This window comes from Oryctolagus cuniculus, chromosome 1 (assembly GCF_964237555.1).
Source record: "Oryctolagus cuniculus chromosome 1, mOryCun1.1, whole genome shotgun sequence".
Lineage (NCBI taxonomy): Eukaryota > Metazoa > Chordata > Mammalia > Lagomorpha > Leporidae > Oryctolagus > Oryctolagus cuniculus.
This window is the reverse complement of record NC_091432.1, coordinates 2,355,817-2,369,706: the sequence shown is the minus strand read 5'-3', so window position 1 is coordinate 2,369,706 and position 13,890 is coordinate 2,355,817. Positions and strand designations below refer to the sequence as shown.

The 13,890-nt window shown below is 65.0% G+C and overlaps 1 protein-coding gene across 3 annotated transcripts in view; it reads right to left on the bottom strand.

Moving 5' to 3' along the window:
- Window positions 1-4,625: 4,625 nt before the first annotated feature.
- CTTN (cortactin) overlaps window positions 4,626-13,890 on the bottom strand; it is a 32,317-nt gene continuing 23,052 nt past the window's right edge. For all 3 annotated transcript variants that reach the window (XM_051839159.2, XM_051839161.2, XM_070061854.1), the window contains 6 exons: window positions 12,069-12,138; window positions 10,416-10,564; window positions 8,056-8,142; window positions 7,429-7,591; window positions 6,849-6,920; window positions 4,626-5,909 (listed from right to left, as the gene is read on the bottom strand). In XM_051839159.2, coding sequence (XP_051695119.1) covers window positions 5,773-5,909; window positions 6,849-6,920; window positions 7,429-7,591; window positions 8,056-8,142; window positions 10,416-10,564; window positions 12,069-12,138 — 678 coding nt within the window. In that variant the 3' untranslated portion in view covers window positions 4,626-5,772. The remainder of the gene's footprint in view (window positions 5,910-6,848; window positions 6,921-7,428; window positions 7,592-8,055; window positions 8,143-10,415; window positions 10,565-12,068; window positions 12,139-13,890) is intronic.

The following is a 13,890-nucleotide window of genomic DNA, read 5'->3' as shown; positions in this document are numbered from 1 at the left end:
GTCCCTCCGCCCTTCAGATACCCGAATAAATGCGCTATGCTTGGAAAGCGAGTGTCGGAGGGGAGCGCGGCACAGCCTGGGCAGAATTCCTGTGGGATGAACTCGCGAGTCCCGGGCAGGAGTCCCGCGCGGGGAGCGAGAGGTGTGCAGGGGGGAGAGAAGCCGCCGCCTGCTGTGCGCTGGCGCCACTTCTACAACCCCACAAGTCACCGATGCTCCAACAGCCCCGGCCCCCCACCATGCCCCTGCCGCCCCCGCCACTGGGAACCCACAGGGACCACGCAGACACAGGCGGGGCAGGCAGACGCAGCCATGGCTGGGGCAGGCGCCATGCAGACACGGGCAGGGTGGGCCACACAGGCACATACGTCCCCTGCCCCTCCCGCCTCTCTCTCTCTGCCAGTCAAATAAGTTCAGGAACAGGCGGGGCGGGCACTACACGACACAGGCAGAGGTGGGCACTACACACAGGCAGGGGTGGGCGCCACATAGACACAGCGGAGCAGGTGCCACGTAGACACAGGTGGGGGCGGGCACCACACAGACACAGGCAGGGGTGGGCGCCACGCAGACACAGGCAGGACGGGCACCACAGACATGGGCAGAGGTGGGTACTACACAGACACAGGCAGAGGTGGGCATGACACAGACACGGGCAGGGTGGACACCACGTGGACACGGGCAGGGTGGGTACCACATAGACACAAGCGGAGCGGGTACCACGTAGACACGGTGGGGGAGGCACCACACAGACACAGGCGGGGTGGGCACTACGCAGACACAGGCAGGGGTGGGCGCCACGCAGATATAGGCGGGGCGGGCACTACGCAGACACAGGCAGGGGTGGGCACACACGGGCAGGGCGGGCACCATGTGGACACGGGCAGGGGCAGTGCCATCAGAGGCCACACTGCGGGCCCACCCTCTGCACAGGGAGCCCAGGACACACCATCCAGGAGACACCCACGGTCCCTGGGGACCAGGGTGCTGGCCGCACAGCGGTGGAGTTTCTGGAAGGAAAGAACATTCCGGAATGCGCTGGGGTGCCAGTGCAGGACTTTAAATCACGGGTGTGGGGGCCCCTGCAAAGCCACCAGCTCCTCTCACTGCTGGGAGCCATCAGGAGATGGGGGGGGGTGTCTGAGAGCCGCTGCATTGGAGCGAGCTGCAGGAATCGGCTCCACAGGCAGCTGTGTGTGTCGGGGGTGACAGCAGGGCCCCCTGCAGCGACAGGTGTCTCCCGGGAGGCAGGTGTCAGGGCTCGCGGCTCTGACACTGTGAACCCCAGGTCTGGCTTAAGATGCCACGCGGGCCCCTTCCTGCATCTCCAGAGACAGCAAATGTGGTGCCAAGTCCGGTCACTCTGACCTCTCCTGCTTCCATCGTCCACTCCTAAAGGCCCTCGGGACCCCACTGGACACACCAAGATAACAAGGAGTCATCAACCTTTTTCTAAAATTTAATCATGGTAAAATACCCATCTTTTTGAAGATTTATTTACTTGAGAGGCAGAGACAGAAAGAGAGGTCTTCCATCTGCTGGTTCTCTCCCCAGTGGCCGCAATGGCCAGAGCTGAGCCAATCCGAAGCCAGGAGCCAGGAGCTTCCTCTGGGTCTCCTATGTGGGTGCAGGGCCCAAGGACTTGGGCCATCTTCTGCTGGTTTCCCAGGCCATAGCAGAGAACTGGATAGGAAGTGGAGCAGCCGGCACTTGAACCCGCGCCCATATGGGATGCTGGCGCCACAGGTAGATGCTTAACGCACTGCGCCACAGCACTGGCCACTCCCATCTACCACCTTAACCACAGCTCAGGGGCACTGGGAGTGTGTGCATCACCACCACGATCCGTTCCCAGGACTTTCTCATCTTCCCAAACTAAAACTTGGGCACAAACTCCTCCCCCTCCCCCTCCTGCTGTCTGTGCTCCGACCCCTGGGAGTCACACACAAGGCATCAGTGTCCACGCCGCCTCCACTCAGGTCCACACACAGCGTGTCCACTCAGGGTCCATGCACGGTTCCCACACGTCCAGTGTCCACACCATCTCCACTCAGGGTCCACACGCAGTTCCCACACACCAAGTGTCCACTCAGGGTCCACACACGGTTCCCACGCACCCAGTGTCCACTCAGGGTCCACATACAGTTCCCACAGGCCCAGTGTCCACTAAGGGTCCACACATAGTTCCCACATGCCCAGTGTCCACTCAGGGTCCACGCACAGTCCCCACGCACCCAGTGTCCACTCAGGGTCCACACGCAGTTCCCACATACCCAGTGTCCACTCAGAGGTCCACACATGGTTCCCACAGGCCCAGTGTCCACTACGGGTCCACACACAGTTCCCACGCGCCCAGTGTCCACGCCATGTCCACTCAGGGTCCACACGCAGTTCCCACACGCCCAGTGTCCACTCAGGGGTCCACACACAGTTCCCACGCGCCCACTGTCCACTCAATTCCCACGCGCCCAGTGTCCACTCAGGGGTCCATGCATGGTTCCCACACACCCAGTGTCCACTCAGGGGTCCATGCACAGTTCCCACGCATCCAGTGTCCACTCAAGGTCCACGCACAGGTCCCACACACCCAGTGTCCACTCAGGGTCCACACAGTTCCCACAGGCCCAGTGTCCACTCAGGGTCCACACACAGTTCCCACACGCCCAGTGTCCACTCAGGGTCCATGCACAGTTCCCACGTGCTCAGTGTCCACTCAGGGTCCACACACAGTTCCCACAGGCCCAGTGTCCACTCAGGGGTCCACACACAGTTCCCACGCACCCAGTGTCCACTCAGGGTCCATGCACAGCTCCCAGGCACCCAGCGTCCACGCCGTCTCGCGTGGCGTTTCCACGCAGCGCCTGCAGAGCTGGGAGAACCTCTCTGAGGAGAGCCCCTGACCGTGGCCCGGCTCCTGGATCACATCTGAACGCCCTCTCAGAGGGGCGGCACCCCGGGGCAGCCGTCTCGCCTCCAGGCCCAGCACACGCTGCGTCAGCACTGAGCAACAGGACGCCCTGGCACCCCGGGGTGAAGAGGCCCCTGCACGCCCATCTTCCGGACCCGGCGCACGTGTGCACGCGGAGGCCAGGATGGCTCGGCGCGTCCATCTCCTACGGCAGCGGCAACGGGCCCAAGCTCCTGTCCCCCAGCCTCTGCTTTGCTGGCCCACCGAGCCAGCCCCGGGGCCTGGGGTGTTCCTCAAGACCAGAGTTGGGGAGGTGATTCGAAAACAACCCCAGTGAGACCAGGCAGGTGGCATGAAGGTAGAGGCTCTGCGTGTCCAGGCTGCCGCTGTGCCGTCGGCTGGCCACCGACAGGGCCAAAACACAGACCCATCGGGGCGGTTCCTGCCCCTGCTGGGCCCGAGTGCCTGTCCACGCACACCGACACAGGCAGACCAGGCCGCCTCCCCACGTCCTCGTCACAGCCCACGGGCCAGCCAGGCCATACCCATCACAGGTGGGTGCAAACTCACCTGGCCGACAGCCCTTCTTCCCGCCGTGACCGCACATGGGCCAGGCTCCTGACAGGTCCCAGAGCAGGGGCTCGGCTTTGGAGCCAGTGAGCAGGAGCTGCAGGTCGTGGGGTCACGGGGGCCTACCACCACCTGGGTTCCCGGGCCTGAGGAAGCAAGGGGGGCGCTGACAGGCAGGGGCCCCAGGCTGCCTCGTGCTGCTCCCAGCTCCTGCACACACCCAGCGGCCCCACCGCGATCACTGGTCAGTTCCCACAGGATGGAGGCCACTGCGGACGCACAGGGGACGGCCGGAGGGGCGAGCACCACAGCCAGCGCTAGCGCTGCCTTCCCAGTTCTGCACCTGCAGTCCTGCAGATCCCCGGCGCCACCATGGAGGCCCAGGCGGCTGTCCAGCAGGGTCGACACACAGCTGGTGAGGGGACAGAGGCCAGCCTGGGAAAGCACCAGGGTCCCTGTCAGCACAGGGTCCTAGACTCACAGAGGACCAGCCACAGGTAGCAGAGCCCGGGCCTGACCTTACCATGACCTCGTGGCAGCTCAGGGTCTGCCCGGGCCCCTCACGGAAAGAACGTGAAGCCGGAGGGTTGGTGACCCGCACTGCTCTCCTGTCTCCCAGGAATGGCCAGACCCATTTCCCCGAAGTTTCTTTCTTTTTTTTTTTTTTTTTTTTTTGACAGGAAGAGTGGACAGTGAGAGAGAGAGACAGAGAGACAGAGAGAAAGGTCTTCCTTTTGCAGTTGGTTCACCCTCCAATGGCCGCCGCAGCTAGCACGCTGCGGCCGGCGCACTGTGCTGATCCGAAGCCAGGAGCCAGGTGCTTCTCCTGGTCTCCCATGCAGGTGCAGGGCCCAAGCACTTGGGCCATCCTCCACTGCACTCCTGGGCCACAGCAGAGAGCTGGCCTGGAAGAGGGGCAACCGGGACAGAATCCGGCGCCCCGACCGGGACTAGAACCCGGTGTGCCGGCACCGCTAGGTGGAAGATTAGCCTAGTGAGCCACAGCGGGGGGCTGCCTGGGAGTCATGGCTCAGGCTGGCTTCTAAACATGGCATCTTGTGTTCCGCACGGAACCCTCGGAAAACACGTGGTGCAGGGAGCCCTCCTTCCACCCAGGACAAAGCACTGGACACCAAGGCAAACCATGTTCCAGGTGGATCAAAAAAGTTTATTCTGAATATTGAGTAAAAAATCAGACTATGAGGTGTGCTACAGAAACCCAGACGCAGTAAGCTGCGTATAAACCCAACCGAGCTGTGGGAAAGCGCGGGTTACGCAGAGACGCACCTCCGGAGAGGCCACGTGCGTTGCGGCCACAGCCGGCGCCGGCAGGAGCTTCTGCAGGGCCGTGCCGACACCTGCCCGTGTGCCCGCTCGCACCGCCAGCCTCCTGGCTTCCCGGAGAGGGATGCACCTTCCCGAGCACTGAGTGGCCGGCAGCACCCCAGCGCACGGCAGCTGAGGGGAGCCGCCAACGGGCACCTCGGGAAGGAACTCGGGCATCAGCCAAGTCAACCATCAAAGTTTACCGTAATTAAACATGGTATTTTGGCAAAAACAGCACGGCTTCACGGCAGGAAGAAAGTGCCTGGCAGTCCACGACAGAGAAGGCCCCTGCCTTCCCGCAGCCACGTGGCCGTGTGGCCACATACACGCACCACGCCTGCACGGTCGCACACGGAGCCCGTGCCAGCTGCCACCGGTCACAGGGCCACAGCTTCGCCACTGCAGCCCCATCTGGAGGTGGGGGGAGGGGAAACAGAGGGAGCAGGTGCCACTTCACGGGGCGGAGCGACAGGAGGAGGGCTGAGCAGCCTCTGGCGCGGTGCACACGACGACCCGCAGGCTCGGCAGCGAGCGGTCACCTGCCGACGCGGGCCGGGCCGAGGGGCGCTGCAGCAACCCCGGCCCTCCTGACGCTCCCTTCCTCTGCCCCCTGGAACCTCACTCACTGGGGACCAGGACTCACGACGGGCACAGGACAACATGCACGACCGACCCCAGCAGAACGGAAGGCCCCTGACTGGCTGCACAGGACAGTCGATTTGGCAAAAAGACAACACCTTGAATGCGTAACAATGACCACAGTCCTCCCAAGGAACATGATTACAATATATTAGCAAATTCTGTGGCATACACGTCATCGGAAGCATCAGCAAAGGTATGAAATACAAAAGCAACGTGACACTCCCCTCCTCACCATCAAAACCGGGACAGGACAGGACAGGACAGGACAGCCCAGAGAACACCGCGAGGCAGGCCCGATCTGCAGTGTGCACGCCGGGGCGGGGCGCCTACTGCCGCAGCTCCACGTAGTTGGCGGGGAAGAGCCCGTACCTGCCCTTGCACACCCCGCGCCACCAGCCGTCGTCAATCATCTCGATGTTGGTGATGATGTCATCGGGGTCGAATGAGATTTCGTCATCTCCAGCTGGGGAGGTGCACACAGAGAAAAGCGCGCTGAGACGCCGACGGCCCTCGGCCCCTGGTCGGCTATGCAGCAATGCAAGCAACATGACTCCCTCACCGACCCGGGGGGTCTCTGTGGTCCCCTCTCCCCAGCTCAGCCAAGGCCTGCCTGTATCTGCCAGCATGAGCCAAGGCAGTGCCGGAGTGGGCAGGGCCTTCACAGCAAACTCCAACCTGGTGCCAGTCACAGCGCCCCTGCACCGCCAAACCTCCTCTGCCTTTCTCGGTGGGGGAGGGGAGGCGGCAGGGGAGGGTGGGGCTGGAAGGGGACCTGGCAGGAGAAGGCCTCAGTGCAGCTGAACACACACAATGGCCAAGACCCCACAGGGGCTGGGTGCAGGCATGAAGAAGGGGCCGCGACAGGTCCTCCTGACGGGGAGGAGGGAGACCGGAAGCCACACCAGGCAGAAGGTGTGAGGAGCACAGGACCCTGGGAGAGTCCCAGCACGTCACAGGGCACCGCCACACTGCAGGGAGGTGGAAACCGCACCACGGTGGGACAGACGGAGCCCATGGGGCCGGCAGGGGGCACAGGGCACAGCCACGTTGTTTGTGTGGCCTTGCGGCCTTCCCGCCACCAGAGAACGGGCTCAGCCTGGTGTCAGTGACTGGGGGAGCGGGGACGGGGAGGCAGGCTGCGGACGCCAGTGGAGAACGGGGGCCGGTGTCTGTACGGACCCTAGCGCCAGGGATGGGGGTGGCGTGCGTGTGAGTGGGACTGCACCCTGCTCCTACGACATGCACGCAGGCGGCTGCGTGGGACAGGTGCATGTGTGGGCACACGTGAGGAAGACGTGGGGCTCCCAGCACTACACTGACAACTGCCCTGCACTCGCAAGGCCTGAAATGCATAGCTCCAGCCATTCTAGCAGGGCGCAGAGGAGCCCGGCCCCACGCTCACCAGCCTGGTAGTCGTAGAGGGCCGTGGCCGTGATCCCGAGCGCGTTCTCGTAGTCGTCGTAGCTGTTCTCCTCTGAAACAGACCACAGGGGCTGAGCGGCGACAAGGCCTGCCGCGCACGCTCCTGCTACCTGCTTCTCAGCCGGCGCTCGCCCAGGGCCGGGGCGAGCAGTCAGACCCTACAGTGACAGCAGGGTGCCCACCCACGTGGGACAAGAGCCGGCCCCCAGTCCCACGCGGAATGCACTCAGCTTTCCCGGGCAAATCCATGGATTCCGGTGCTGAGAGCACCCAGGGAGTGAAACCCTGACCACTGCCAGGAAGCAACCTGCAGCCTCCCGGGAGGCCACGACGGCCGTGACCCACGCCGCCACCACTCTGGGAACGCCAGCAGCCAGGCCTGGTGCACGTCCCCAGGGCGAGTCCCCGCACTCCCAGTGGGACGCATGCCTGCACTGAGGACAGCTCACTCCAACAGCACCGCAGGACCAGCGCCAGTGCTGTCCAGGGGAGCCGACACGGACGCCCCCTCCCCTGACCAGGGGAGCACATGGAGCCCCTCCCCCGGGAAGGGCCCGTACCTGACTGATAGGCGCCCAGGCCCTCTGCGGTCTCGTACACAGTGTCCGGGCCGTAGACCAGGCCCTGCTGGCTGTCAGGAGCCTCTGCCTGGTGGCCGGGCTCTGGCTCTCCGCTGCCCCCGAGGTCCCCGCAGCTCGGCTCCGCCCGCAATGAAGCAGCATCCTGGGGTGAGGGCAGGGGATGCTTGGTGTGTCCAGGGCAGCAGCCGCCAGTCACAGCCGACACGCACAGGGGCAGGCACCAGCCCCGCCACACCAGGCGGTCAGGGCTGTCACTCCTAGGGGACGAGTCCTCCCGCACCACCCCCACCCCCGCAGAGCTCTTTCCCAAGAGTTTAAGTCCCTCTGTCCTGGACTGGATTTGACTGGTTTTTAATCTCAGGCCTGCAAGGCCAGGCATGGCACCTGCGGGCTCTCTTGCCTGGTGCTCCCCAGCCTGCATCTCACAGCACTGCCCACACTGTCCCTGCCCAGGGCCCAAGATGGAGGCAGAGTCTCCCCCCAGTGGGCAGGGCAGGGCAAGTCCCCCGCAGCCACGCTGGCATCACCTAGCAAGAGTTTGCTCTGCCCACGAGAGACCCGGTCTCAGGCGTCACAGACTATCACAAACCAGACGACAGCACCGACCTCGTAGACAGGGCTGGATGGCGGCCTCTCCGCCGGCTGAGGGCTGGGAGATGCAGGGGGACTCTGCCTTTGGGCTCTGGCTTGCTCCTACAATCGAGAACACCACAGTCGGATGTTATTGAGTCAGCGGCGACACATCAGAAGAGAACAGTACCACCAGAAGCGAGGGCAGAAAGACCCAGGACCCAGACCAGGCCCTCACGGACTCCCAGAGAAGGCGCTGTGAAGCAAGATCACACGTCAGCCCTCCACTCCCCAGACCGCCCACGGCAGGGGCCACAGGACTTGGGCGGCTGCAGCATCACAGGCTGATGCCTGACCAGGAGCAGGTGCGGCAGGCTGAGGCAGGCCGAGACTCGCAGGACCCCCAGGTGGTGAGTCTGTTTCCCAAGTGCGACAGACACGAGGCTCTGGGGCTCCCCCGGGGCAGGCCACAGTGAACAAAACGACAGCCCCCAACCCCCGGATCCTGCGAACGCCTGATCCCACGTTGACAATGGAACTGTGCGGACCTGACCCGGGAAGGGGTCTGCAGGGGGGCTGTTCTGCAGTTTCCGGTGGGCCCTGCCATCAGCAGCTCCTGCAGAGAGAGAGGCTGGAGGGGCAGTGCTGGGTGCAGAGGCTAAGCCACCACCCGGGACCCCGGCACCCCAGGTCACAGAGCAGCTCCTCCCTGCAGAGCCAGCTTCCTGCGCACGCGCCCTCACAGGCAGCGGGCGATGGTTCCCTGGTGCCCAAGAGAGAGACTGGACAGAGGCCCTGGCTCTGGGCTCCCACCTGGGGCAGCTCCAACTGTCACGGCCATTGGGAGCGTGAACCAGAGGATGGGGGCTCTCTGTCTGCCGCGCTGCCTTCCAAATATGTTTTCTCAAAGAGGGAGGCAGGCGGGAAAGCTGTGATGGGGCCAAGGACCGCAGGCGGCCTCTCGGGGAGCAGGGCCGGGTGTGTCCTGAGCGCCAGCAGAGGACACCTGAGACCAGCACTCAGTCTGGCTGCTGACTCAGCTTCACGGTACACAAGTGGCCACCTGGCACGCAGCATGGACCCACTGTCCCCGCCCAGCCCTCCTCCCTGGGCGCCCTCCACAGGCCGCCTCTCTCCGGGACGGCAGCGGCACTGTCCCGTCCTGGCTCTGTGGACCTGAAGCAAGGTCCCTGGCCAACCTGCCCCAGGACAAGCACAGGCTAAGCACTGAAGCCGCCGTCCCGTGTGTGTCCCCGGGGCAGAAGGCAAGAGGCCCCTCCCTCTCACCGGAAACCCCAGACTGCAGACGGAGGCCCACGTCGGCCTCCCCAGCTGCCAAGGCACACGTTCGTCACCTGGCTTCAGGGGTGCGCCTCCGCTGCCGAGCACTGGGCGGGAGTGCTGTGCCGCGGGGAACGGCAGACCCCCTTCTCCCATCATTCCGCAACTCCCGGGTGCTGCTGGGCCTCAGAAGGCTTGGGTCAGGGCGCACGGACAGAAGACCCCGGCGAGGCGCCAACGCGGCTCTGCAGCGGCTCAGCGCCGTAACCGCACCTCACGGGAGCCCGCGAAGCTCCCAGTGCTTACGGCAACCACGGGACTGCCTGCTCACTACCTTAATCAATCACAGCCACTCTGTGATGGCCTGAACTCGCCGGACTCCTGCTTCCACCGCCTGCCTGAGGCCCACTGTAGGGCTTGCTTGCCAGCACCTCTGCCCAGCAGCTGCCGCTGCCCCCTGCCCGCAGCCCTCACTGCTGATGTGGGGGAGGGAAGGCCCACGATGGACACTTCACCCAGCCACCCCAGGAGAGCCGCGGGAGAAGTCCTACTCGTTCTCAGATCAGCACGTGAGGCCACACCAGCACAGGCTGCCGTGCTGCAGGGGCACACGGGGCCGTGCTGGACACCTGCCACTTCCTCCTGGGGAGACGCCACAGCTCGGCCCACAGAAGCAGGAGCCGCTGGAGAGAGCACAGGGCCTTCTTCACGGAACCTCTTCTGCTGCTTCAACTGCCACCCAGGAAGGGCGCGTGCTGGGAGGCCGGGAGGGTACGGAGGGTACGGAGGGCCTCGGGGAGACAGCGGGACAGCAGCCATGGGCGAAAAGGCTGCAGCACGCAGGCACCCATCCACGCACGGCTGGGCTGGCGGGTGCACACACTGACCCAGCGAGGGCGTGCCACAGCCGTGCCCCGCTGGCTACCTCGCAGGGAGCAGACCCGCACGGAGGCACCTGCTACCCTGGAGAGCTGCCTGGAGGACAGCCTCACAGGAGGTAAACCCGTCCCCCACCGGGACCCTTCTGGACTCCACGCGCAGCCCAGGGCCCGGGAGCTCCCGAGCCGGGGAACACGTGCGTTGGGAAGCGGCAGGGCAGGCTCCCCCCCACTCACTTCCAGTCTCCTGCCGGCCTCCTCCTGTTCCTGTCTCTCCCTGGCCATCCTCTGCGCTCGCTCTGCGGCTGCCTTCCGCCTGTCTTCCTGCTCCTTCTCCTTAGCGAGGTTTTCAAAGTTGGCTCTGATGTTACTGGTTTTGCTGGTGGCTGCGGAGGAAGCAGAGCGTGTCGGGACGCCTCCCCGGACAACGGCCCCACACCGGTGCCCTCCCCCGGCCAGGAGTCAGGCCGGCACAGCACGCGGTACACCTGGTGGGGCTGACCGGACACCATCGCACAGCGGCAGCCGCTTTCACTTCCGATGCCAGGCCCCAGTGAGGCCGCGGACACCAGGAATTTGTAAACCTCAACCCTGAGTACGAACCGCTGCTGCTGTCCAGAGGCGGCGGTCGTCCCGAGGAACACACACCGTGCCGTTACCTGGACCGCGAGTTCAAGTGTCTTCCCTGAAGGGACACACGGCCCTGAGCCGACATCTTTCTTGTCCAGAAAGACTGCAACACTGCCTGTCGCCAATGGAAAACCCAAGCTCTGGGACCAGGATCCGGACACAGCAGGTGGAGCGGCCGCCTGTGACGGGCGCTGGCTCAAGTGCCCACTGCTGCGCCTCCGATCCGGCTCCCGTGCTCATCCCCTGCACCCGCAGGCCTCTGGAGTTCCAGGCTCCGGGCTTCAGCCTGGCCCGGCTACAGTTGCGGCCATTTGGGGAGTGAACCACAGATGGAAGACGCCTCTCCCTCTCTCCCTCTCTGTAAGTCAGACTTTCAACTAAATAAAATGAATCTTTAAAACAAAACCAAAACCAAAACGAAACCCAAGCATGAAGCAGAGTGCAGGAGGCGTGCGAGCCGGCAGCTGCCGCGGAGCGCGATGTTCCCGTGAGGACGGCTGAGCTGCAGGACAGCAGGGGTTCTGTCTGGGTGCTGGGGCGCACGGCGTCAACACCGCAGACCCAGTGTGGGCAGCACCTGGCGGCGGGTGCGCGGAGCGGCCCGGGAGACGACAGGGCAGGCTGTGTGCCGACGCTCTCCATAAACAACCTAACCGCCTGCTGGGACTCAGCCGCCCGTTACACGGGTCCCAACGCTGCAGCACGCCCCTGCTTCCCACCTAGTCCCTCTCTGCTTTGAAGGGTGGGCTGTTAAATTAGACTTCCTCTGCTCTAACCCCTAACACAGGCACCCCGACACACGTGACTGATGTCACAAGACCTGCCTGGGCCCAGCAGCGTCCTGGGACCACTGGCCTGCAGCGAGCCCCCAGGGCGCTGCCTCCTGCCTGCATCTGGCACTTCCCGTCACGTGTCCACCTCCTGCACACACGCTGTCTCCAGGGTTGCCCAGCAGGCCCCTCAGGACAGACCTTGCCATCAGGTCCAGGGTCCAGCGAGAGGCAGGGAGGATGGGGCTGAGCCCCTCCCACAACTGGTCCTCGCCCCCACGGTGGGGGGGGGTCCTCGGGGCTGAGCTAACCCACTTCTGCCTTCAGAAGCACCCTTCCCGGCAGACCCCGCCACCTCGGCCACCAGACGCCGTGTCCGGAGGACGCCTCTGCACCTGGGCAGGAGCAAACTGGTTCTGCACCAAGGGCCATACCTCCGCCCCCCCGCCCCCCCACATCGTCCTGGGAGCAGCAGGGACCAGGGACTCACCAGCCTCCACAGGCACAGTCTTCTGGTAGGCAGAGGACACCTCTGTGACGTCTTCAAAGCTCGAGGCGTTCTAGAGAGACAGGGCCAGGGCTCAGGACAGCTCTTGTCCCGCCTCGCCACATCCTGTCGTGCCTCCCAGCTGACACCAGTGTTCAGAGCCAACCCAGGCCTTTCCAAAGACCCCAGCTGACACCCGAAAGCTTTGCTTCTCCTGCAAACTCACTGAGGCATCAAAATCTTCCCAATCACACTTGCTGGTGGCCATGAGCCGGCAGCAGCACCTGCAACAGGCACACACCTCCATCGGCCAGCAACACAGCCTGCAGGGCCCTTCCCAAACCTTCCCTGCCTGGCCCTCAGCGGAGGCCTGGCCACAGAGAGCCCGGAAGCCTCCCTCGGGCACATGGGAGCCCTGCCAGCCCCACCTCCCAGCACGCCTGCCCCGTCCCGTTCTGCAGAGCTCTCACTGGGTGCCACCAATGACCATGCTGACTGCCGCCACCTAGTGGCTGCCCCAGGCTCACGCCGAGAGGGCTCTCCTGACGGAACCCCGGCAGCTCAGACGGCCTCACCTACCCAGCAGGAGGGGGGTCTCAAGGGGGAGGTACCCTGGGTAAGCCGAGTCCAATCCACACTCCCCTACGCCAGGCACAGGTGTCCTGAGCTCAGCACTGCTGGGGCTGGCCCAGTCCAGTCCCTCGAGCACCGGTGTCCAAAGGCCGGCAGCTCACAGGGAGCCTGGGAGCCCTGCCGAGCTTGGCCAGAGCCCCTCCGGACCCAGCCACATCCAGCCCAAGGGCCTTCCTCAGCACCAGGGCTGCCAGCCCCTCGGCTCCTCCAATACCCCGAGCACACCCCTCCCTCCTCCCAGACACGCTGCCCCCAAAACCACTCAGGGCCCGCTGCTGCTCCTGGTAGGCAGGAAGTTAGCAACAGCCTGTGTGTGTCAGACAGGCTCCGGGAAAAAAAGCACCTGCGGGAAGGAGAGGAGCGCGTCACAGCGGTCCCTCACCCCAGAGAGTCTCCTCTGCCCGAGAGGAGCTCCCCCTGCACACCCAGCGCAGCCTCTGCCCGAGAGGAGCTCCCCCTGCACACCCAGCGCAGCCTCTGCCCGAGAGGAGCTCCCCCTGCACACCCAGCACGGCCTCTGCCCGAGAGGAGCTCCCCCTGCACACCCAGCGCAGCCTCTGCCCGAGAGGAGCTCCCCCTGCACACCCAGCGCAGCCTCTGCCCGAGAGGAGCTCCCCCTGCACACCCAGCGCAGCCTCTGCCCGAGAGGAGCTCCCCCTGCACACCCAGCGCAGCCTCTGCCCGAGAGGAGCTCCCCCTGCACACCCAGCGCAGCCTCTGCCCGAGAGGAGCTCCCCCTGCACACCCAGCGCAGCCTCTGCCCGAGAGGAGCTCCCCCTGCACACCCAGCACGGCCTCTGCCCGAGAGGAGCTCCCCCTGCACACCCAGCGCAGCCTCTGCCCGAGAGGAGCTCCCCCCTGCTCCCCCTGCACACCCAGCACGGCCTCTGCCCGAGAGGAGCTCCCCCTGCACACCCAGCACGGCCTCTGCCCGAGAGGAGCTCTCCCCTGCTCCCCCTGCACACCCAGCACGGCCTCTGCCTGAGAGGAGCTCCCCCTGCACACCCAGCGCAGCCTCTGCCCGAGAGGAGCTCTCCCCTGCTCCCCCTGCACACCCAGCACGGCCTCTGCCCGAGAGGAGCTCCCCCTGCACACCCAGCACGGCCTCTGCCCGAGAGGAGCTCCCCCTGCACACCCAGCGCAGCCTCTGCCCGAGAGCTCTCCCCTGCTCCCCCTGCACACACCCAGCACA